Genomic DNA, 24,611 nt, shown 5'->3' on the forward strand with positions numbered 1-24,611 from the left:
GTTATCAAGCATGTGGACTAAGTCAAACAAATTCTTTATTTTCGGTTTTCAAGGTTTTGTCAACAAACACAAAAAGCTTTGCCTTGCACAGGATTATCCGTATTGCAATTCCTGCTTCAGATGGCAATTTTAGATGTTACTATCTAAATGAAGATATTGAAATGTAATGGAAATGGAGATGAAATCTGTATGACACTTTACTGTGAACGCCATATTGTTTTCCTCAGGAGCTCGACAGCATCTACTGTTGCTACCTGGGCTACATCTGTCCTTCGGATGGAGGATTCTGCTCCTTTAATGCCAGGTAAAACCAAACAAACCAAGGCTTTGGCCTCTGCCATTTGCACCCCAGATGAAAATTCATGAGCAAGTACTAAATGCCCTATATTGCTTTCTGCTTGTGAAGCAACGGACAAAATACAAATTTAAAATAAGCTACCTACGGGTGTATGTGTTGTGAATATCACCCAGTCTGGAAAGTAATGTTCTTTTGATTTGTTTCTGTCCCAGACTTTGGGCACTCTTAATTGACTTGGATCCATACACCCCTGTGACGTTTGAAAACCACTTGTAGTACAGCTCTTTGGAGTAGGGACTCTTGCACTAATGTGTGTATGCCACCAACAGGCGGCTGCCTTCAATCCTAACTGGGCCTTTCGGGCATGATCTCAACCAAACACTGTGAGGGATGAAAGCACTGAAGTGCTGGTTGACAACCTCAGACCTAGATGGACGATTGTGTCTGTGGTGGTTGTGCCCAGAGGCTTCATCAGGGATCATCCTGTCTCTGCTTCAGAGAAATTATCTAACTAGATGACGTAAAGAGTGGGAGGAGAGGTGAGACGCTGAGAGCAGAGAAGACCTGTCCAAGATGATGCAGTGCCAGAGCCAAAAATAGGAGCCAGAATCCAACGCCCTTGTCCACATGACTCTCCTGGAAATAGTTCTTAAGGCCTTGGAGTCTAATTCAGGTTTTTCCTTGGATCCTAAGCACTTGGCTCTTAGATACATTTCTGACCTCTTGAATATGGAGAGGGAAATCAAATGTCCCTTTTCAAGGAAACACCTATGAAAGATGCATGTGGACATTAGGTTGAAGGCCTTTTTCCTGGAGGAAAATGTTCTCCCCTTCCCCCAGGATGCTTCGCAAGGCTGACATCCCTCTTCTACTCCAGCCTCTTTCTGCTAACGCTGTTTGCTTGGTGTAGGTTGTGTCATGCCCAGTGCTATATGACTGCCGTGCACAGGCCCGGGCAGATAAACCCTCCTCTAGCCGTTTTCCACAAAGTTTTGTTTCTCTCGGCGTGTGCCTAGTGCCCGGCCGGGTACCTGCGGGGCCGGTCCCCCCGTGAATCCCTCTTCCCAGCTGAAGGCACGAGACACGACACACCACCGACGGACCCGGCCTGCTGCTGGCTGAAGCGCAGACCTTGTCCCTTTTTGCTTTTTAGCTCTCTTTATCTAGTTTACTCTGCATAGATCCAGGAGCTTCTCCCAATTTTCCTTTTCTCTTTACTTCCCAAGCTGCTGTTTTCGGCCTTCCTACGGCTTTCCCGCCCAGGCACCTGCCACGAAGCACCACGGCTCGCTGCGGCAGCACTGCCGCCCTCCCGTCCAGCTCCGTAGGGGCCGTTTTTTCCTACACGAGGAGTTTTTAGTGTGGACGTGGCCTGTTTTTAGCTGCTTGCCGTCCCCCAAGGCGAAGCCCCATCTCCCTAGCCCTGTGCTTCCAGAAGGATGTGTTCGGGAAGGAGCACCCTCCCTTCCCCGTTCCAAGCAGACGCTCGCTGTAGGAACACCTACTTAAACAAAACGCCTGCAGCCCCCCTCCACTCCGTGCGGCGGCGGGGCGGCGCCACCACCCCCGCCGCTGCCCTTGCCCGGCCCCGGGCGAGCGGAGCGGGGCGGGCCGGGGGCGGGCCGGGGGCGGGCCGGGGGCGGGCCGGGGGCGGGCCGGGGGCGGGCCGGGGGCGGGCCGGGGGCGGCCGCGGGCCTTTAGGGCGGCGGGTGGGCGCGCCCCCTCTCTCCCTGGCGGCGGCGGCGTCCGGCGCTGCCCGCGATGGAGGACGTGGGGTCGGCGGTGGCGCGGGTGGGCGCGGTGTGGCTAGCGCTGGTGCTCGCCCTCATCGTGGTGCCTTCGGCGCTGGGCGTCTCGCTGGGCATCTCCGAGGCCTACATGTGGGTCCTGGTGAAGACGCTGGAGGTAGGCGCGGGCCGCACCGCACGGCGCGGGGGTGGGGGCGGCCCGTCGCGCCGCCCCAGGGGACTCCAAAATGGCGCCCCCGGTGAGGTGTGGCCCGCGGGGGGCACGCCGGGGGGGCTGGGCCTGTCCCCCCTTCCCCGGCCCGGGCTGCTCCTCTCCCAGTGCCGCCGGAGCATTTGTGCCTGGCCCCGAGGAGACCTGGCGGGCCCCGCCGGCCGGGCACGGCTCCCTCCGGCCGGAGGAAGCGTAACTGCTCCGCCGCCGCTGCCTCCAGCCGCGCCCTGGGCGGCGGCAGGCCCCCGGGGCGGGCGGGGAGGCCCCGCGGGCAGGTGTGAGGGGATGGGGACGGCTGTTCCCGCCCCTGAGGCCCTGCCCAGGGCTGCGGAGCCCGGAGAAGCGTCTGTCCCCCTGACCCGCCCTGGGGAGCGAGGGCAGTGGAGGAGAGGGGGCGGGTTGCGTCCTGTCTGGCGTCATCTGCGTCCAGTTGTTTCGGAGTTGGAGCCCTTAGGCAGAAACCTAAATCCGTGTGAATTCGGTGGCTGCGCAGACCCTGGCGTGTGCTCCTTGAGCCCGCAGGAGGGCGAAGTAAATTTTGTTACCTGAGGCTGTACCATGTCCTGGGTGCGGTTGTCTCTGCTTGGTGTCAGCTGTTCCCCACCTGAGACAAACGGTGCGGGGCCATGCTCTTGGAGGGTGTAAGTGTCCGGCAGCGTGCCCGGCGCCTGTGACAGCAAGTGCCAGGAGCGCTGACGCTCAGAGATGCGGATTCCTATCCGAGTCGAGCGAGTCCAGCACCTCAGTCGCCGTCTTCCCCAAAATTCTCTGGAAAAGCGAGCTTCTCGCAAAGGAACTGCTTCCTGGGTGGGACGTAGTTCACGTGTGTGTGAAAACGCTCGCTCTGAAGCTCATGGTGGCAGTGAGGAAGAATGTTTTAAAATGGCTAGTGGAAATGATGTGGTTTCAATCTTTATTATGCTTTTTCCAAGGAGGAGTGGAACCCAAACCAACAAAACAGTTGTAAGGAGGAAAAGTAAAATGATGCAAGGCATAGTCACATCAGCATGTAGGTCTTGTCTAATTTCATCTTGTTCTGTGAGATTTTCAGTCAAACCTTGCTCATGTACTTCAATGCCTTCAAGATCCTTGGTGCTTGGCTAATAAAAATGCCGTCTGTTACATGTATCTTAACTTAAAATGTTTTAAGGCTTTTGCTGAGAATGAAGCTGCTTGAAATACTTTCTGGGGCCCTGAATGGTATGAGGATAACTGTTAAGGGTAGAAGATGCAGTTGTTACTGGAAAAAAATTTTTGGATAGCAGAAGCTGAGGAGGTAAAGGTCACATTGGCCTGAGGGAGCAACCCAAATGGCCCAGTAACATAGTCTTGTTTGGATGACTTGCCTTCACCTCTGATTAACCACAATTTACAGTCTTTGTTCATAGATCATTAATCACTATTTTTTAGTGTCATCAAATGTTGCAACAAGAGGTGACTCAAAATATCTTGGGCAGAAGTATGGAGAAGCAGCTGATGGCATATCACTACTGGAACAGGCTGCCCAGGGCAGTGGTTGAATCCTCATCCCTGGAGGTATTTAAAAGACAGGTAGACGTGGTGCTCGAGGACGTGGTTTAGTGGTGGACTTGGCAGTGCTGGGTTAACAGTTGGACTCAATGATCTTAAGGGTCTTTTCCAACCTTAATGATTCTATGATTCTGTGATTCTCTATGGATGATGGTGACTTGTTAGGCTAAGAGTAAGAGCTCTTCTGATGCCTAAGGGAGGAAATAATGACTTATCTTGAGAGTTGCCATTACTTTTGCATGAAATACTTTCTGGAATTACATGTCATTCATTGTAGTAAAAATATAGGATATTAATACATAATTACATTGTGTATAAATATTATATATATATTAAAAAAGAGAAAAGCCGATGACAAATTCGGAAGTGTTCCGAGAAGAGTCTGGTAAGTTGGACTTGCTGCAGGAGAATGAAGAAGCTCAATCCACCTAGGTGATCCGCTTATCTCAACTTGGCCTTGCTTTGCCTGTGAATTCTTTATGCCCTCAGAAACCTGCATGGGGAGTATCCCTGAAAGAAAGTGTTTTATTGTGAAATGTCCTGTTCCTTGGCTGAGAAGTCTGTCTTGGTCAGGGCCTGACAGAGACAGGCTGATAGTCTGCCAGCCAGTTCCAAGCAGTGCCTGCAAGAGCCCCTGAAGATATGTGTTGTCGTACCCTGCCAAAAATCACGTGAACGATGGAAAGTGTTAAAATACATAGCTGCTAGCCTTGTGCCGTTGCCCAGGTGTCTGAAACTTCCTGGGCTGTTGAATTGAGTATGCAGGCTTTCTACTGAGAAGCAGCAGTCTGTTTTGTGGCTATGTTGAGTCATAGGATGCTGCAGTCTGGCTGAGACTTTTTCCAGCACAGTGGTTAACCTAATAGCTTTTTTAAGCTTCTTCTTTGTCTTTCAGCCCTGGGTCTCCCAGGCAGTCTCCCCTGTCACTTTGCTGGAGGGTGGGCTCTTGGGCCTGCAGAGTGCTCAGTCAGGGTGGCACTGCTGCTGGCGCCTTTGTTGCCCCCTTGATAGCCCGATCGCAGGAACTGTCTGCAAAGGGGTAGCTGTTTGTGCACCCCAGCTGAATAACAAGTTGCTCTCTGGCTTTGCCTGTTTATATCCCACATGTTTGCATAGTGGGAGGACACAGTGACTATGTGGTTTGTTTCCTGCACAGCATGTGTTGTCAGGTAACAATATGTGCTTTATTAAAGCTAACCTCTTTTGAGGGCCCAACTGTCAACGCATGGGCACCATACTCCAGGACTAAGGCTACCGTTCGCTGTGGCATGTCTGCTGGTCCACTGTCATGTCAGATGAAACAAGGCATATAAAAATGAGTCTGTGGTTGTGTTCAGTTGTCATCTAGGCTGTGGTATGGAGCAAGTTGAGGATGATACTGGACTTGTGCTTGAATTTTTTCCTGCCAATAAAAATAAATTTGTTCCTGCTTGTTTCAGGAGGGCGGAAGCCTGTTCCCAGTGCTGCAAGCATGGCCCGAGAAAAGGGAGGGGAAGAGCTCCTTTCAAGAACAAACTGTTCTTGTACTTTGACTATCTGACATTACTGACAATGGAGATCAGTTGGTGCACAATAGCTTTTTCTTTATGCTGGGCTGCCTCAGCAAGGCACATGCTTCTAAGCAAAATGCAGCGTGTTGAGGACAACAGCAGTGCTGAGGATGTGCTTCTGTTGGGTTGCGTTGTGGGTTGCATTTGACCCTTAAGTACTGCACTAGGGATGACCAGCTTTAGGTAGACTATATAAGTATATTTTTTCCTATGTAATTATATTTTTTTTCCTGTGTGATAAGGGGGGGACAAGAGCAGAAAAGCATGACCAGCTATGCTAATACCAGAGGAATGCAGTACAGCAGGCAGACTACTTGCTATTAGAAAACCTGCTTTTCCCATCACAAAGGTATTCCTTAGAGTACATTAACTTGCTTCTGAATTGCCTTACCAAACCAAGCAAACTTCTAGGAAGCTGCTGACTTTCTTCTGCCTGTGGCTTCCCTTTCAGTGTTAATAGAAGGATCTCTGGCACCATGTTAGCATGGTTTTTTTGAAATGTTGGATTACTGCTACAAAAGCATCTCCAGCAGCTGTTTGCTCCTACAAGGAGCTAGTCAGGGCTAGTCACCTGCTGTGCTGATGCTTGTGAAATCGCTTGCCACAGAAATCTTTCCAATTGCTGAAATGCTGAGGACTGCCTCTTGTGATCATCACAGCATGCTGCATTTCTCCCTGTTTGTTTTTAAACATCGTCAGATAGCTTCCAATTTTAAATTTAGTGTGTCTCTACCTCTTGGTCTCATTTTTCATCTGTCTTGGTCCATTGCCTCTTTTATAAGCTCTGCTATGAGTTGGGGTTGATAAGGCACCTGCAAGCATGCCGTTTGAGCTCTCTTGCCAAGCAGGGGAGAAATCCAGCCTTTCAGAAAGTGATTTATCTTTCATTAAGGCCCATAGAGCAGCCAGTACCACAGAGCAATCTGTTTCTCTGTTTCCATCAGTTTGTAGAAAATCTGGAGGACTAGTTTAGACTGCATGCCTATATATTTGGCAGTAGCGATGAGCCCCCTGAGTGATGATCTCTGCTTGACAGATTGCAGCTTACCTTGTTAAAAACTAATTCCAATACTCTGCTTTTTTTTTTCCCCCTTCCCCCAGTCTGCTGTTTTCTTTGGGGCATGCCTAGCTCCCTGAGACAGTAGGGTTGACTTGTTAGCAGCACTTGTACAGACTGCCCTGCTTGCTCTTTCTAATGGGATAACATTTCTTGTGTGTTTAAACTGTGGTGCATGTTACTTCTGTGAAGTATTAAGAAACGAGCTAGCCTGAGGGAAGTGAAGTTATTAGGTCACACTTGTGTTAAGAAACAGCCCGGCTATAGACTAACATCACCTTATTGTATATTTTGGGCTAATGGTACTTTGAATGCACATCTCCCCTGCCCTGATCTCCCGAGGCTCTTTGATTGTGGGGCTTGCAGTTAGCAGAGAAGCATTTCTTGGGTGGTTGGTTTTGCTGGTTGTGCTGTAATGCACAACAGATGCTCGAAGTTGTACGTGTTTTTCATGTCCTGTAACTGATCCATCTGGGTTTAATAGCAGCCCCTGGTAACAGAAGCAATTTCTAATGGCTTATTATGTTGCCCTGTGGGGAACATGCTTTTGCTAGACAAGGGTGTAACATGATTCAGTAGCTAGGAGGCGAAGCCAAAGGTATTTGTGTTGCAGATGACCCTGGCAATGTGAATGGACCGAAACTTGAGAATAATATACCTGGGGGGGAAAAAAGGACCTTTCGGTGCCTGTGATCAAACTGTAGGTCGTGGCTGTGCAGGGTAGCTGGGATGGGCTGTTATGTTCTGTCCCAAGTACACCAGGCTGCAGTTTCTTTCCATGAACCACCATCAGGATTGCATGTGGTCCTGCGTATAAGGGCGGGGAAGGGAAAAGGAGAATGTGTAAGCTAATAAATAGGTGAATCACTGGGGTTTTGACTGTTTCCTCTAACTCCCTGGCCTCTGAAGCAAGTTTTGCTGACTAATGTCATTGCGCAGTGTCAATGAAGGCCTCTGTGTAATTGGTATCCTTCAAGGACTGCTGGGCAGAGGAGAAATGGAGAGCTCTGAAGTGAGACAGTAACTCTGAAGGCTGCCAGCTCAGATGTTAACAAGACGCGCGTCTTGGAGATGTGCCTGATGCGAATGATGCACCCTTGTTTACATGGCTTGGACTGGCTTTTGGAACAGTATTTTAGCAAATCTGCTGCATAATCTTGAAGTAAATCCCTGGGCTGTATTAACCTAGACCCCAGTCCTATGAAGGCCATTATGTATGTTTTCCACAGATTTAATAATCAAGGCTCCTTGCACATAAGTAAGGTTGGCAGAGCTGGGGGTCACCCTCTGCTGGGGTTGCATCACTAACGCAGCATCTTTCTGGTCAACAACCCTGATCTGAAACTGCTGTCAATTCCACAGCATGTGAACCCTGGGATTTCTGATTCTGTTGATAAGCAAATGCTGTTTTAAAAAAAAAAAAAAAGCAGCTGTATTTGGAGCTTACCTTAAAGTAACAGTTTGTGAAGCTGGTGTAAAAGAAGCTGCTTGGCATTTCTGTTGCTGATGCCCTTGGTGTTTTCCTGTGAAGCTGGACTCTTTATTGTTCTTTGGCTACCTGTCCACCAGGAAGGACTTGCTATACATCTTGTGTGCGGAAGAATTTGGAAAGCTGCTTGGAGGCAATGAGAAGGATGTCCCATCAGAATGAGGAGAAGATGGCATGGGGGACCACAGAGGCGGTGTTTTCCTCTTCTCCTCACACAACAACCCAATAATTGGCATGCAGACTTGGCTGTATTAAACAATGTAGCGTTGTGTGGGAGGTGCTATGAAATCTTTCTGTTATTGAGGCTTGGAGATCCTTCAAGGAGGAGCACTCACCTAAACTAGCATATGAACTTTTGCTCTGAACATGACCTGGCAGTGCCTTTAAATAGGGGAACACCAGTGATCTGACTCCATATGACTGCACATTTCAGTCATGGTCAGTAATTCTTTCCTCTTCTGAATAGTTGTCAAGCATTGCTATTAAGCCAGAGGTGATGTAAAGGTGATGAATGGTGTGAAAGGCAAAGGTGTGTCTGTTAGGGAGGGGAAGTCCCTGAAGTGTTCCTAATAACTTGACTTGCGATTGATCCTAACAAAGTATCTCTAGATGTGCTTTCATGAAACAGCATGTCAAGTTTGCCATGTCAAGTTGCCTATCTGGCAACTATCTTATCTGGAGATAAGTTTTTTTTTTTTGACATCCCTTGTAAATAATGTGTGATTTTTGCCTCTGAGGTCTAACTGAATCTTTCTCAAGTACTGTGTAGGTCCTATATATGTGGGAATTGCTTTGTGGTGCATAAGTGAAATTGATCTTTTGGCCACTTTGTATAGGCTGTTGACTTGCTGTGTGATTGTTTTGGGTTTTTTTAAGGTGCTGATAAATTAGAAGCCTTTCCTATGAGGACAAGGAGGGAAGCCTACTCAGGGAAAGGTTGATACGTTTTCCTTGCCTAGTGAAGTGTGGTATCTTCAGACTGTGCCTTGTGTGATTAAAGCATCGAAGCTACTTTGTCCTGAGCAGTTGGAATACCAAAATTTCAAAATCAGACCTGTGGTGGTGTTTGTGTAGTTTCTGTGATCGTGCTGCTTTCTAACTTCACGTGTTAGTTCAGTGGGTAGCCCCAGCTGCAGAACTATTTTTAATCTGTTCAGGAGCCTAGTGTTTCATACTCATTCCCCAAAACTGCTTCAGGAATCCTGCTAAAGACTTAAGTCTGCACCAAGGTATTCCAAGACTGCCTGCTCAGCACCAGCTCACAAGCTGGGAGAAGCCACTTAGATTCGTGTCACTGTTACTCATAAGTGATAAATCCAAAAGACCTGCCAGTCTGCTTTTTGCTCATCTCTTGAGTAAAATGGAGGCTATGGCTTATAATTTTGTTTCGTGCTTTTTGATCTCTAATACACAAACACATCGTTTTCCCGTCTGTGGGATGGATCAGCTTACATTGTGATAGCTTTTTGTAGCATAAAGCTGCTCTTTAGCATAGGAACCAGCTGAAACGGTGATGGATGGTGCAAATCCCTAGCTAGCAGGAAGGAAGGGAAGTTACTCACATTGCTGCATGTGGTGTCTCTTTTGTTTTCCAAACTGGATATAAACAAATCTTTCACTTGATCAAAGTTCAAATTTTGGCTTTGATGATAGCGCCTTTGTTTCAGGTGCCTGAGAATAGGTGGAAGGATTAGATTAAGTAAAATTAAGTAAAAACATCTTGCTGCTTGGCTGCTGGAACATGCATAGTTTTTGGAAATATGGACTGAGGGAAGCAGAGAGCTGACATAGAGGACTTAAACCTGGTTTGCTGTAGCACCTGGTAGACATGGGCCCTTATGAATGCTCAAAGGCTCCTGGTCTCTTCCTTGCTGGTTTTTTGAAGCATGCTTAAATCCCCTGGGAGATCTGGCACCAAAAGTAAAACCGCCTCAACTCTTGACTTGTGGAGCATGAGTCAGCAGTCCGCTGGAACACTGTGCAACCTTTGTGCAAGAAGCTGCACTGATAAATGCATCTAAGCAGTAGAAACTTACTTGGGTTACATGACCCTGCAATTTCTGTCTGCTTTGGGAAGAGTCCACTGCCTCCTTTGCATAGCAAAGTGTCAAAAGATACTGCAGTACAGTAGGACGTTACAAGCTTTTGAGCATTACAAAGGCGTGTCTCAATAGCCTGTGTCATGGCTTGTGCTGAGGCTCAAACTTTTTGACACTGTCTATTGTGAACTTGTAACTGCACGATTTCTGTAGCAAGAGCATTGTGAAGGGAGTGTTGCATGCTCTTTCTGAGCACCAAACAGAAACTGTTCTCCCCGGTTTTGCGAAGCAAAAGGTGGCAGTGCTAGGTTTCGATTACCTGTTTGAGAGAATTTGGAAGATGAAAACTTATTTTCTCAGCTAGTGTATATGGCTGAGACCATTAGTCAAGTATGTTCTTACTCTTCTATGTAATAAGTGACTTACCTGCTTACGGAGGTTTTAATTTGTTGAATACAGTGGTTCAAGTCTGATCAGAGAATAACTGTGTCAATGTATTTGCTGGTCTGCCTGTACCCCCAAATCCATTTAGTAGAAGAAATGTAGAAATGGAGATATTGTGAATAGTTTCTTCCTTGAATAATGTTTCTTTTTGGTATTTCCCAGAACTTTTATGACCATAGCACTGCTGAGGATGACGTATAGCTGGAAAGTACCAAGTTACTCCTACAGGTAAAATTAGTTCCTGGAACAGCTATTGCCATAGCAGCAGCAGAACTGAGAAAACAAGTGAATATATTGGCAGGGTAGGTTGTGATTCAGCAAGACCTGATATAGTAAGCAGTCCTGGCTGTGCCTGGCAAGTTATATGGTGGAGATAATGGCATGAGTCAGGATACTGACCCTTTGAAAGGGAACTGCATCCCCAGATGCCCCACAGCTCTGTCAGAGGAGAGAGGTGGAAACTGCATGGTTTAGCATTGTCTGGGTCCTTTCTGTGCAGACCAGCGAGGACCATCTGTATGCTGTTAAAACAAAGTATGCCTTTGATACTGCTTAAGGACTGGAAAGTTAAGTTGTTAAGGTTTGAACAGGATAATATCCTGATCTTTTGATATGAGCTCATTTCTGCCAGGTCACCTGTCTGTCTTGGAAATGTCTATTATAACAGTATGCCTAGAAATAGGATTGTCTTGGGGGGGAGGCATTAACGTACATAACAGGGAGCCACAAAGTCAGTCCTCTTCAGCTGAGCTTTCCATCCCTTAGCAAAGCTGCCATGTAGGGAAGGGAAGAATCCGACCCAGAAGGGCTACTCCGTCATCATGGGCAGGCTTTGGGGTGGTAAAGGGCTTGTAATTGTTAACCCAGTAAAAATGGAGCCTGACGTAGAAGGGCTATTTAAAAGCACTGTGTGGAACTGAGTCAGCTGAAGGTCAAGAAAGCCTTTTGGCCTGAGAACAGGTTAAACTGGCTCCAGCCCCATCAGGGCTGGAAACGAGAGGAAGTCTCCCGACACCCCTGTGGTTCTGCTATGGGGGTTTGCAGGGAACAGAGCTGCTTGGAACCTTTGACACTTGTTGGGGAGCAGAACTTACTTTATCACCTATTTCAATCTCATTCTCCCAGCCCACCCAGTAGAAAAGAGCAGGTTAAACCCAGTGAGCTGGCAGCCCTTCCCAAGGGGAGGGGAAGGGGCTCTCTGCAGCTGTACACTAGAGCTGGTGATTTGGCCTGTTTCTCTGCTGCTCAGAGCTTTAAAATGCCAAGAAATGAGCAGTTGCAGGGTCAAGGGAAATTCCAGTTTTGTTCAGCTTTGGAAAAATCTTGGGTGCAATCCTCTTTGGACTGAGACCAAACTTAAATGAAACTTCCCATGACTGCAAATGCCATTTTGGTTTTTAGTGGAGTTAGCTGTATGCAGGCCTCAGTCCTCCTTAACCCAGTTAGGACTTCTTTTTTTTGCTTCAGTATGGTGAAACTACTCTGAAAGAAGACAAGCTGAGTTGTGATGTTTGTTGGCTCTGTGAATGTGTGTTGTGTGCTCAGGGGCTGTTGTCTAGCTCAGCTCCTGGAGCTTCCCGTGCGGCCACGACTCAGTGACTGGTGTGCAAGGAGCAAGGCTGATGGAGGCCTGTCAGGCTCTTGGTGACTGTGTATCTGAACTGGAACTGAAACATCTGTGAAGCACTGAGTTGGCTCTCTGAAGGCTGGCAAGCAGAGATGGGAAGTACTGATGAGCACGGAGTGGTTTTTTTGATTATTAAATACACTGTGGCAGTGTTTCTTCAGAGGAACTGTGTATGGGTTTGTGGACACATCTGAGGAAGGTGGGTGATGATTACTTGATGAAGATATTCTTTGAAAATCACAACCTGCCTTTGATTAACTGTTGCTTTTTTAGGTGACTTTTTTCTTAAGTGAATACTCCATTTGTGAAATTAATGTTTTCTTTCTCTTCAACAGTGGGCCACTATACGGATACAAAAAGGTGTCAAAAAGCCGCAGCCACAGATGCTAAAGACTCCCACTGCTAATGGTGAGAGCTTGGGGTAAAGTCAAATTGATAAGACTGATGTTCTAACGTAGTAAAACTGAGTCCTTTTCAAATGGAGAAGTTAGATGTGTGCGTGAGAGAACCGGAGAAGAGGTGGGGTGGTTACAAGCGAACTGTTACATCTAATTGTTTTGCAATGCTACTGGCACAAGAACTGTTCCTGCGGAATGAAATGCTTCTTTTACTGGCTTGTACTGAATGGTTGAAAAATCAGGGGATGAGGAAATGAAGGGTATGAAAACAAAGCAGAGCTTAAGATGGAGACTGTCCTCAGCTGAGGGAAACTTTTGAGTTACAGTATGATCTTGATTTTTGTCTTGAAATACGTCTTTAGGTCATTGTTTGCAGGGCTGCTGGCCATCTATCTCAGTCCTAACAGCATCAGCGTACACTTAATAATCTCTGAGGAGATCTGAATGTTTAGTGGACAGCTCTTTTCTTTCCCAAACTCAGTGCTTTTTCTGTTGTAGGACTGGTGGATGGAAGTGTGTGGTGTTATACTTCCCCTTTTTCAGTCTGCTATTCACCTTTTGCCCCCTGGAGTTACCTCAGTTTGCCAGACGAACTTCTTACACTCATTGTCTGTAGAAAGGCAGCTGAAGAGTTGCTTCATATTTCTTCCTTTAGCCTAATTTTGAAATTAGTTCTTTTACTATATCTTAACCCATACTGTGCTTGTGTGATGGTAGGCTCTACTAGGTCAGAGTTGGCTGTAGGACTTTGGAGCTGTAAGCGCAGTGAGAGCAGTCTGAGTTTGCCCAGGAAACAGGAGAAGGCTGAACAAGGCATTGCAGTCAGTGCTTGGTTTTCTTCTGGTTCCTGACTGCCTCGATATTGCTATTGATTTGCTTGTTTTTGACAGCAGTGTGAGCATTTTTTGTGTGTTCCCTCATTAGGCAGCACAGCTGGAAATAGGACCAGATTGCCAGTTAGTACACAAACAAGTCAATTGTTACCTGATTCTACAAATTAGCTCATGCAAACATGAGACAGTAAAGGGGACTGAACGGGTTGTGTGTGTTTCATCTCCAAAGGAGTATCCTTATCAATACTGTAAACACTAGTATTGTACTATCTGCAGGTCAGGCATGAAACAGGCTCTGATGGTAGCAGGATCCAACTGCCAGCACCTGTAATAATAAACTGGAGGTACTGCACAGCAGCTCTTAAAACAGGTTAAAATTTGTCTTATTTAATTGCTGACTTTAAAGTGGCTGAGAAAAAGTATGTCCCATATTGCTCACCAGTGTCCTGAAAGTTGTGGGGTTTTTTTTTGTGTGGGGGGAAGGCAAGGTGAGTGATCCTTCCAAATAATGTCAGTGCCCTGCTATCTGTGTTTCACAGGTTGTCAGTGCTGCAGCAAGATATCCTTTTTCTTCCTGTAAGTGTGATGGTGTCCCATCATGTCATGGGTCAGTGGGAGGGCAAGAGATCCAGCTGTGCTGCTTTAGCCACACAGTAGGAGCTCTTGTCTTCCTAGACATCTGATCATTCTGGCACATAGATTTTTCTTGGCTAGAAAAGAAAGGTAAAGGGAGGGAGGACCCAGCAAGTAGATTGTTCTATGAGCTATCTTTCCATAAAATTACAAGTACGTATTCCCCCTGTATGTGTGACTGAGGGGTGTGTAGTGCTAATATGTGCTATAGTTCAGAACCTGGACTAATCTGGGTGCACTCCACTGTCTGGAGCACTAGTGATGGTTAGTAAAAATGGCCTGAGGTAATTCATATAGATGATTGCATGCAGGCTGTGTTCAAGCTGTCTTATGGATGGGGATACACAATCAAAATGGTGGCCTGAAGCATACTTTTTAATGTTCTTTTATATTTGAAATTAAAATTAAAACCTTTTCCCACTGTAGGTGGCTCTTACTGCAGTAAGCTAGAGTCTAACTATTCCTCACTTGAGAAGGTATGGGGAGCAGGGGAGATGTGGAGTCTGCAGTGCCAGGCTGTGCTCTGTATATTGCTCTTTGGATCTTTTTAAGCACAGGACTAACTGACTTGTGATTAGGAGTCTGGGTTCCTGTATGTGGATGAAAGTACTTGAGGGCCAGGGCAGGTGTATGTCTAACAGTGCAGTGTATAAGTTGGCATCCCCTGAGGTGGCTGAACATGAGCAGATGGAGAGGCCCGATTGCATTACACAATATTTACTGAGGGAGGAGAAATTCCTGGTGATAATGAATTACAGAGTAGCTGATTAAAACAGGGTAAAGGTACGTGTCTGTATGTGTGTACGCATATGTGTGTTAAGTGCTGAAGGGGAATGTGTAGCAGCTCTTCCATCTTTCCTGACTATCCAGTCCTCACTAGGAGGTGGGTCAGGGTGGGAGGGAGCATGTACAAGGTGCATGTGCAAGGGCAAGTTTTCCTGTTCCCAGAATCTTAGACCTTAAAATCAGTGTCCCTCAATATGGAAGATGAGAGAGCATGACTGAGGAGATTTCACCTTTCTCTGCAGTACCAAATCCAGTGTATTTCACATCTGTTGGCAGAAATGGCAGCCAGTGCCCCTGTGTTGGTGGTGTGATAAGGAATAGTCTCAAGAAAAATGTTGGCTGGTGTAGTTGCTGTGTGGGGAATTACCTGGTGCTGTCACCCCAAGGTCCCTCTGTGTTAGAGGGCAGCATGTTTATGTGCCAGGTCCAATGGTAGCTCTTGGCTGAGCAGATACTTGGAGGCTGGATGTCTATCTTACTGCAGCTGAATAACCACCTCTCAGTTGTCAGTGTGGGTGTTGGCTCTGTCAAAAGGCAGTCCTCTTCAAGTTGGTGGGGTTAAAAAACACAAAAATGCTGTTAAGTCAGAGTTTTGAAAGTGGCATCCACTAAAAGAAAAGCTTGTACAAATAATGTGACTGTAAGTAGATAGTGTCAGATTTGAGCCTGGTATAATTAGCTGACTGGAGTATGTGAGCGCGAAGGCTTGGGGCTTGTGCTGTGACACTGATTAAAGCAGCGACTACAGCTTTTTTGGTTGAGAGTGATGTTTGCTGTACTACTGCGTAATGCTGTCTTTGGTAAACTCAGCTCTGCCTACAGCCAAGGGATTAAAGGCCATTAAATGTTACTTCTTATTACAAGAAGGCTAAGTATATCACGTGAGCAGCATATGTTTAATTCTGTTCATAATACCTTCAGGTCCTGCTGAGATCTTGGCTCGGAGTAGCTTGTCCCAAGGCTGCAAGGCAGCTTGCGCATGGGGGTGTCATGTGACAATGACAACGCAGGCTGGTGAGGCAAGACATTACAGCTGTGCTATCTCAGCTGTGCCAGCAGTGTGTTAAACTTGAACCCTGGCTGGTTTCAGCCAAGAAGTAGGAGCCAGGGGAGCCAACTGCTTGGCTGATGTTGAACTGGCTGGATAAGGATCTCCTGGGACCTAGAGAGAAGGGTGGTGCTGTGTGATGGGTGCTGGAGAGTTCCCTATGCCAGTGTCTTGGCTATGACCTGTCTCCCACCCCAGCAGTAGCGTGGAGCAGACAGGTTGGCCTGGCTCGCCTACAGTCCTAGATGTTTCACAGCTTAGAGGTTTAAGGGACTGATTGAGAGAAAAATTGAACCACAAACTAGAGCTCTGGTTTGGGTTTAAAATATGACACAAGTGTAGTCCATCCTGCTAAATGTTTGATGTGATGCATGTTTGTATAATTTAGATCCCAAAGGGTATGTGGGTGTTTTGGGTGTGCCATATTTATATTTATAAGCTAGTGATAGGACAATGTGCTGAGATGGTCCGCTGGTGGAATTGCAAGTTGTGGCTGCCAAGTTCAGAGCTGAAGGTGCTAATAGGTTTTGTTGCAGTGTGACATCTCTTGCATGTTGTTCTTTAGTGTTTACCTCAGTGATTTGTTGGACTTGTATCTTGGAGCTTCTTGTGTTATTCCATTTGTATGCTACAGTGCAATACAAAGATTATCCATGTCACTTGTAATTTAAATGTTGTGTGTGACTTGCATGGCAAATATATTCACGGTTTTTCTGCTGGCAAGACTTCCTTGGGATGCAGATTTCCACATTGGTGTGTGTATTTGTGGGAAAGTGCCTAGTAGCTTGAAACAGTTGGGTGCTTCCTCCTTTCCCATTTTTTTTATCTCAACATGGAAGCACAGAGATTATGCAATTTGTCAGAGGGTGTCTGACAGAGTGGCAACCTGAACTTGGACCTCTGTAATCCCAGTTGAGTGTCTCAGGGGATGGTTGTTCTGGTTAAATGTTATTCTAGATTTCTTCGCTCATCAATTTCTGGAGCCAGACTTCTTTACCAGAAAGCAGCTGCTTGATCTTTATATTTAGCTTACACAATTTGTCCTTGCCTTTGGAAGCTCTAGTGAGAAGTTAGTGTTTATCAGACCATAAGTATAAGAAACGAAAAGGGGGGAGGAGAGGGAATACTTGCTATTTGTACTGCAATTCTGAATTCTCCAGGTTTCTTTTCTATTGCCAGGCATTATGCGGGCAGAGTTCAACTGAAATTCAACTGTTAGTGCTGAACTAAATTATATCAAGGCACCTCTAGAGACAGCTTTCTTTGACTTTTGTGTTTTGGAGGGTTTTTCTTTGTTTAATTTAAACTAAAATAAATAATAGTGTGGTCCTGTCTGTGCTTATAGGAAAGACTTGTGCTGTGAAGGGAGGGAGGTGCATTTGGTTCAAAGCTGGTCCATGCACAGATGTCAGGTAGCTGTTGTGACCTGGGGCTTTGGCAGGTGGCAGTAGAGCATGGCTTGCCTGAAGGTGGCTGTGGGATGCCAGAATGTCTGACAAGAGACGGGCCTAGGGAACAAGGAAACAGGAGACCAAATGCCCTTAAATACACAGAGCACCAGGAGAAGGGAAAGGAAGGGCCAAGGTCTTACTTCGTTTCTTCTGGAAGCATAGGATGGTCTTGGATGGAATTGAGGGCTTGTCAGGTGGTGGGAAAGGGTTTGCCTTCTTGCTTCACCTTCAGTAGGCTACAGAACTTGATATATTTGCTGCTCAAGGTGTTTGTGAGGAAGGGGAGCTAGAACTGGCCTACTGAACAGTATGTTGTGTTCAACTACCTATCTGATCTTGCTGTCATAAGAGGGACTTTGGCAGTAAATTTGTCTCCTTGAGTAATGTGAGTGGCAAGTGATTTGGAGGATGACTTTTACTGTATAGAATTATTTCCTCATATGGTTACCTTTCCTTCCCAAGGTATCATTGAAAGAGATGAAACGCCTATGGAGAAAGAAATTGCGCGTCTGCATCGAGTGGACTTTGAATTCTCTGACATATTCTACTTCTGCAGAAAAGGGTTTGAGGCCATTGTGGAAGATGAAGTCACCCAAAGGTTTTCCTCTGAAGAGCTGGTCTCCTGGAATCTCCTCACAAGGACTAATGTCAACTTCCACTACATCAGCCTGAGGCTGACTGTTGTGTGGGTCATTGGGGTTATAGTGCGGTACTGCTTTCTGTTGCCCCTACGGTAAGCTCATGGGGGCTGAGGGATTTTGTCAGTCTGGGAACACATAAATGTGTGTGGTGTTGTGAAATGTCATCTCAGCTTTTTTAACCCAAAAGCAGCATTAACAGATACGGAAGACAAACTGGCTTAAACTTTCCTTTGAATGGTTAAGAAGCCATTCAGAACACTTTAACATTCAGAAGCCATTCAGAACATTTAAGTAAATCTTGCCATTTACTGTGGAGTGTAGATTAGGGCTAGTGGTGGCTTTTTCTGTGAATGCTTCCCCTGAGTCATGTGTATTGGCAACATAAGTGTAAGTTGGGTGAGCTCTAAAACTCCCTGATAATATATGCGTTGGTGTATCTGAATCTGCTGCCTTTGGTAGACTGTGATTTTGAGCAAAGTGTCAGAGAATTACTGAGAGAACTGAATATGTCAAGTATCTGAGGAATAATTGAATTCCTGCAATCCCTTTCCATTTTAAAGTAGAAAGTGATATTAAAATGAGCAAAACTACTTATTTTGATTTAATATCTATTTTGTCTGTAGCTTTACCCTCGCTGCCATTGGGATTACCTCAATGATTGTGGGGACAACAATGGTAGGACAGCTGCCAAATGGCAGGTAGGTACTGTGTGTGGCATGTGAGGGACAAACTTGCCAATTTGCATCAGTGCAAACAGCTCAAGATTAGGACTGGACAGATTTTACAAGTGATAGACTACTGATAGTCCACTCCATCCACAAACTCGAGGCCTTGCTTTTAGTGGCATTTTGACCTCGGGTTGAGGTTGGATTCTTGCTAGGCTTGGCACTGAGGTTGGTGGTTTCTGATGGGCTCTTCTTGCTGTCATGAGAGACTCAAAGGGAGTGTTATAGGGAAGATAATGGTGGTGGAATAAAAAATACCCAGTGAGGAGATGACAGCCTTGCCTAGGTAAGTGAGACCAAGGGTATGACATGTCTTGGCTGACTTGCTGTAGCAAGTGAGTGGTAGAGCTGGGAATATCCATCTCTGCTCCGGAGTACCAGGAAAATTTCAGCCCAGAGTTGTGTTGAGTAGGCTGGAGAATATTGCACGTGTCTAGCTGCTTTCCAGGATCCTCCAGATGCCTGTGATTTCTTTCAGTGTGAAAAACTACCTGAGTGAAGTGGTCCACCTCACGTGCTCCCGCATCCTTGTCAGAGCTCTGTCTGGTACTATCCGTTACCATAACAAGTGAGTGAACTGATGGTATGATAGCAAAAGCATGTGTATGCTTGGTGTGTGTGAGTATCCCATTTGAAATGGGGCAGCTCTTTCCTGACCCGCAGGTTAATGTCACACTAGATGCTGACTCACCTGACAGCTTTATGGAACTGGTGTGGGTGTAATGTGGTGCTTAGTGCGCTAGTAGTCTAACAAAAAATTATGTAATTGCAGGGAAAACAAACCTCAGAAAGGAGGAATTTGTGTTGCCAACCACACATCACCGATAGATGCGATCATTTTGACAAACGATGGATGCTACGCAATGGTATGAGGAGATCCATCATGACCACAGCAGTGGGAGAGAGGGCAGGGAAGGGAAAGATTGTGTGATACTGGTTGTGGTGTTCAGTACTTAACTTTCACAGTAGAGATGTTAACTTGAGCATTAGTTGGGGGGAAAAGTATAAATTGTGTTGAAGTTGGTCTACAAGTTACATGCTGAAGTTGTCCTGGCAGTGTCAATGCTAGGTTCTTCATCTGGTGAAATACTTGAGATATGCTTCCATGCATGAGTCTAGATCCTTTCAAGTGAATGCATTTCAGTAGCTTTTGTGGACACTACCCAATCCTGGTTTGCAGTCTCCAGTGTATTTAGTTTTTTTGAGAGGTATGCAGAAGTTCTGCTTTTCAGGTGTCTCATATGCTGATGTGCCTTATTGGACTTGCAGGTCGGCCAGGTTCACGGTGGACTAATGGGAGTTATTCAGAGAGCCACCGTCAAGGCCTGTCCTCACGTCTGGTTTGAACGCTCGGAAATCAAAGACCGCCATCTAGTGACAAAAAGGTGAGGTGTGGGGTGGAGCGGGGGATTGCAGTGCTGGTGTGACTCTGGTACCTACTAGTGCCTGAGAGGCCACGCCGGGGTGTGTAAGCCCTGACGAGTCCTTGACCAGTCAAAGACCCCGATGAGGAATTAAAGCTTTGGAAAGACAGAAGCCCAAGAAGCTGATGAGGTTGCAGTGGGGAACAGGGAACTTGGAACCTAGGGATCTTGAGAGGGTAAAAGGCTGACTTGCGAAAGCATCATCTTTTAGCAGGAGCCATATCTAGTTGTCTTATTCCAAATGGTGACTGCTGCTTATAAATGCTAATCAGAGGGATATGAGTTTTCTGTAATTCCACATTGCTGTAGGCTGGAATAATGCAGGGTATTGCAAATCGGTAGATGTAGGTAGGAGTGGAAGCAATCAGTACAGTAGTGTCTCAGCAGCAGTTCTTGGAGGGAGTTGGAGGGGTGGTATGCAGCAAACTGGCTCATTCAGAATGACCCGAATATGCTTGCCTGTGTGGGCTTTGGTACAGTACACTGTGGTCAAAATGTCAGGTTCACCAAGGAAGGCTTGAAAAGCTTATAGAAAAAGGGGAAAGAAGAGTGGAAAGGAGCTATTTTTTAAGCTTTCCTTCTGCTTCCACAGACTCAGGGAACATGTGATGGATAAGAGCAAGCTCCCGATCTTAATTTTTCCAGAAGGTAAGAAGCTGAACTGCTCTTTATCTCCATTCAGTGTAGATGTCATCCCTGTTTGCTTTTCATGGCTTCAGATGCTCAAATGTGTCTTCATCTCTGGTTTAGATTTTATTAGGGCGTTCCTATTTTTCATCTTTAATATGAGATTACATGAAGACAACACAATACGGCTGTTGGGTCTCCTGGCAGAAGCTATAGGCAGAAGAATGGGAAGATTGTTTCTTTTGCCCTGTGAATATCAATTCACTGTCCTACAGATCTAACCTCAGCCCTGTGCTTTGTCTCACGTGTTCTGGCTTCATTCAGGGAGTCAGTCACAAGACAAAGAATGAAAGCAAGCAAGGGAGAGATGCTTAACTTACCCATAAAGGGCCTGCATTTGCTCCTCAGTGAATGTAAGATCTGTATGTTGATGTAGTGTTGCTACTGAAATGCGCTACCTGTGTGAAGTGATGACTTTAGTTTCTCTTCTGGACAGGCACCTGCATAAACAATACATCTGTGATGATGTTCAAGAAGGGGAGCTTTGAAATAGGAGGGACAATCTATCCTGTTGCAATCAAAGTAAGTGGAAGTAGCTGGCTGCTGAATTTTGAAGTTTGGGATCTGTTTTTGCAGGGTGGTAGGAAGCTGTCTCAGTACAGCTGCTAATGAAAGCACAGTAGCTCTGGTAATTAGCTACATGCTGTGGGTCACTCCTAGTGTAGAAGTGGCTGAAATGAAAGTGAAGTCCTTCAGCCTATGGAGCCTGGCTGGCAGGATGTAGTGGGGTCAGCTTCTTCCTCCAGAAAGCTGGAAGGAAGGGAGATCCAGCTAGTCCTTCCCAGTGCTGGAGGGAAGAGAAGCATGCAGCTTGCAGCAGACTTGGCTCTTTTGGCTGTTTGGGCAAATGGGTGACATCTGCTGCTGGTTCTGTCATGTAATCACAAGCAGCACTAATAAGCACGGGCTAATTTTTCTAACGCCTCATTCTAAGCAAACGTGTCAGTGGTGAATTCTGTCTTACTCTGGCATCTGACTGAAAGCATCCACCTCAGATCTGAGACAGGCCATGATGGTCTGTGGGGAAAGGGTTTTATTTGTTTTTTGTCATCCCTTACAGTATGATCCTCAGTTTGGAGACGCATTCTGGAACAGCAGCAAATATAACATCGTGAGCTATCTGCTGCGAATAATGACCAGCTGGGCCATCGTTTGCAACGTGTGGTACATGCCACCAATGGTTAGAAAGGTAATCTAGCATCTGGTTGACTGATTACTATTTAAGAACCTGACTGTCTGCAAGTGCCTCTTTTTACTCCTTTTTTTTTTTTCCCCCCCCAAAACACCCCTACCCACCCCATGTCTCCAAATCAGAGTTTTATACTGGACTTCTGTTAGTGTTGACTTTGTATGATTGGACTTGGCTTTTCCTGGTGCAGCTTGGTACCATCAGCAGTGCATCGAATATGCAAAGGATAGCAGTAAATATACTGCTGTTCACAGTAGCAATGCTGTTAATGTTCCACCCTGTTGGAGCAAAAAATTCCCCTAGTTTCAACACTTTAGGGGGAAAAATAAGCTAAATTATTATCACATTGGAACATCAGATTGTGTTGCCATGATAAGGGATGGATTGTTTGGCAGTGAGCTAATTTGATGAGGCAGCAGATGAAAAGTGTTATGGACGTCTGTTTCAATTCACTCCTCTCTGCTTTGATTATGTTGAATTTATGACCCTTGAAGGAAGGCGAAGATGCTGTTCAGTTTGCCAACAGAGTGAAGTCAGCCATTGCTCGCCAAGGAGGACTGACTGAACTTCCCTGGTGAGTGAGGCCATCCTTGTTAGACTTCATCGACTATCTGTTGTTAGGTTGATTGAGAGGTGCTTCCTCCCTTAGCTTTGTGACAGATAACATAACTTTATTCTGCTCTGGAGAAAACAAGGGCGTAACTTCACATGCATATATGCGTATGTGAAAGTAAAAACCAAGACGTGTGAAGTCTTTGGAGCATGTAGCTCTCATGCAGTGAGCTTCACCTAAAGGCTTGATGCTTTTGAAGAGGGCCCCTTCACAGTTGTTTCTCATGTTGAGGCTCATGCTGAGATTAAGGAGCGGAAGTGAAATTACTTGGCAAAACTGATGAACAACAAAAAATAAAACACAGGGCTTGAGACTTTCTGCTCAGACTTTCTCCTGTCCTACCCCAGTAAGTAGCAGCATAATGCCTAGATTCATAGGACTGTATAGAACAAACTTGAGAGCAAGATTCTGATGAAGAGAATGGGCAAACAGATTCAACTATGAGGCCTAGCTGGCCCTCTGAATGATGTAAGGCAAGAGACAACTATGGTGTTGCACGAGATTGACTGCCTCCACAGTCTCGGGAAATAGCATCCCAGGTTGGTAAAGATTTCTATGGTAGGTGCAACCTGTTACCAACATGAGTAGGCTGCTTTAATGGGCTAAACTCAAAATTTGGACTGCATAAGCATTATGGCTTCAGGTAAATGTTTTAATAAATATACTTAAACTTGCATGTTCTAGAAGTTCTGAAGAAAAGCCTTCTTAATAATCTTTGAGGTTAAGACTCTAGAGTTGACTAAGTTAATACACATAGTTTGATAACAATAGTGGTAACAGTCATGATGGGTGACTTCTCTCTTGCTCTGTTGCAGGGATGGAGGTCTGAAACGAGCGAAAGTCAAAGATACTTTCAAAGAAGAACAGCAGAAAAACTACAGCAAGATGCTAGTGCAAAATGGATCAATAGGAAGTCTGTCTACAGGAACAGAGTCAGACTGAATGGTGGTTCTTGAAAACTAATTTTGCACAACCAGCCTTAGCAGGAATGATGTTTTTTATTTAAAAAAAAAAAACCAACACAAAAACTGGAGCAACAAAATCCCTCATCATGCGTATGCATATTCTCTGTGTGGCTGGTGCAGAGCCTGCCAAGGGCAGTGTCTCTCTGTCTCTCCCTTTTCATTCTTCACTCCCCTGCCCCTCCCCATCTTCATGTGATGATGCACTGCAGCTCCTGGTATTCTCTAGCTGAATGTGTGGAGAGTTAAGAGACAAAAGGAAAAAAGCATCACAGTTTTTCCTGAGTTTGTAAGGATGAAGGAAAGAGCACTGAACAGATGCTGTCAGGACACTGGTTGTGAAGATACCTCTTGTTCATGGTACTTTGAAGCTTTAATCATAACAGTTTTGTCTTTTTTCCTGTTACTCACAGACTTTTAGTTGTAGATGACTTAAATAACATGTTTTAGGATGTTGTTGGGACTGTAAGATTGACTCTCTTGGTTAGCTTGCACCTGGATGTGCAAGGGGGGAAGGGAAGCAAGGGCTGCAGACCCTAAAGAATGGGAAAGGAGCTGCCCTGCCAAAAGCACGGTTCACTGACCATAAGGAATTTGGTGGCCTTGTAACATGGTATTGCCTTTATTGAGAACTGCTACCTGAGGGAAGATAAGGGGCAAGTCCTCACTCTCCCTGTCCATTGCTACTGTTGAAATTGATTTCCTGAGATCTGGAGCTGTAAAGGTAAGATACAGTAAGCCGCTGGATAACGTAGGCTAGGACAGATGCATTTTTATGAAGTGTGTTTTCAGGACTACCCTTCTGCAAAAATTGCTGCTAATGGCTTAAAGATCTCAAAAATGCCGCTCCAGAAACACGTTTTGTGTTGATCTGGGCTAGCAATAGCTATCACAACTATAAACATAGGATCCATAAGTCACCTATGATACAAGATGTGGCATGTTCAAATCTGCAATATATTGCTGTCTGAATGTAAAGAGAAATAAATTTTATATTTCTAATGGGTCTTGTGTGGCCTTTATACTCTTCTCTAAATGTGTGTAAATAAAAGTTATACTTCCTGAAAACTTAAAACTAGGCTCATGGAAATTTCAGTCACTGTGACATAAGGAACCAATTGTAGTTGAGCTCTTACCTGATATCTAACCTGACTTTTTTCCTTATACCCCAGCCCCCCCAGACTCTAAGGAACATATATGGCTTCGTGTTCATCCTTTCTAAAGTAGG

General features: G+C 45.7%; 1 protein-coding gene across 1 annotated transcript; it reads left to right on the forward strand.

The window, feature by feature from the left end:
• The first annotated feature begins 1,992 nt into the window (after positions 1 to 1,992).
• On the forward strand, positions 1,993 to 24,389 carry LOC104014875 (glycerol-3-phosphate acyltransferase 3). Its single transcript, XM_087737441.1, has 12 exons — positions 1,993 to 2,203; positions 12,329 to 12,401; positions 17,605 to 17,875; positions 18,407 to 18,481; positions 18,987 to 19,076; positions 19,281 to 19,374; positions 19,778 to 19,893; positions 20,525 to 20,580; positions 21,056 to 21,141; positions 21,680 to 21,808; positions 22,303 to 22,382; positions 23,237 to 24,389. The coding sequence occupies exons 1-12, from the start codon at positions 2,060 to 2,062 to the stop codon at positions 23,361 to 23,363; spliced, it is 1,341 nt and encodes a 446-aa protein (XP_087593567.1). The 5' UTR covers positions 1,993 to 2,059; the 3' UTR covers positions 23,364 to 24,389.
• Positions 24,390 to 24,611: the final 222 nt, after the last annotated feature.

Source organism: Nipponia nippon, unplaced genomic scaffold (genome assembly GCF_047370975.1).
Source record: "Nipponia nippon isolate SJK-2023a ecotype South Korea unplaced genomic scaffold, ASM4737097v1 scaffold_6, whole genome shotgun sequence".
NCBI classification, from domain to species: domain Eukaryota; kingdom Metazoa; phylum Chordata; class Aves; order Pelecaniformes; family Threskiornithidae; genus Nipponia; species Nipponia nippon.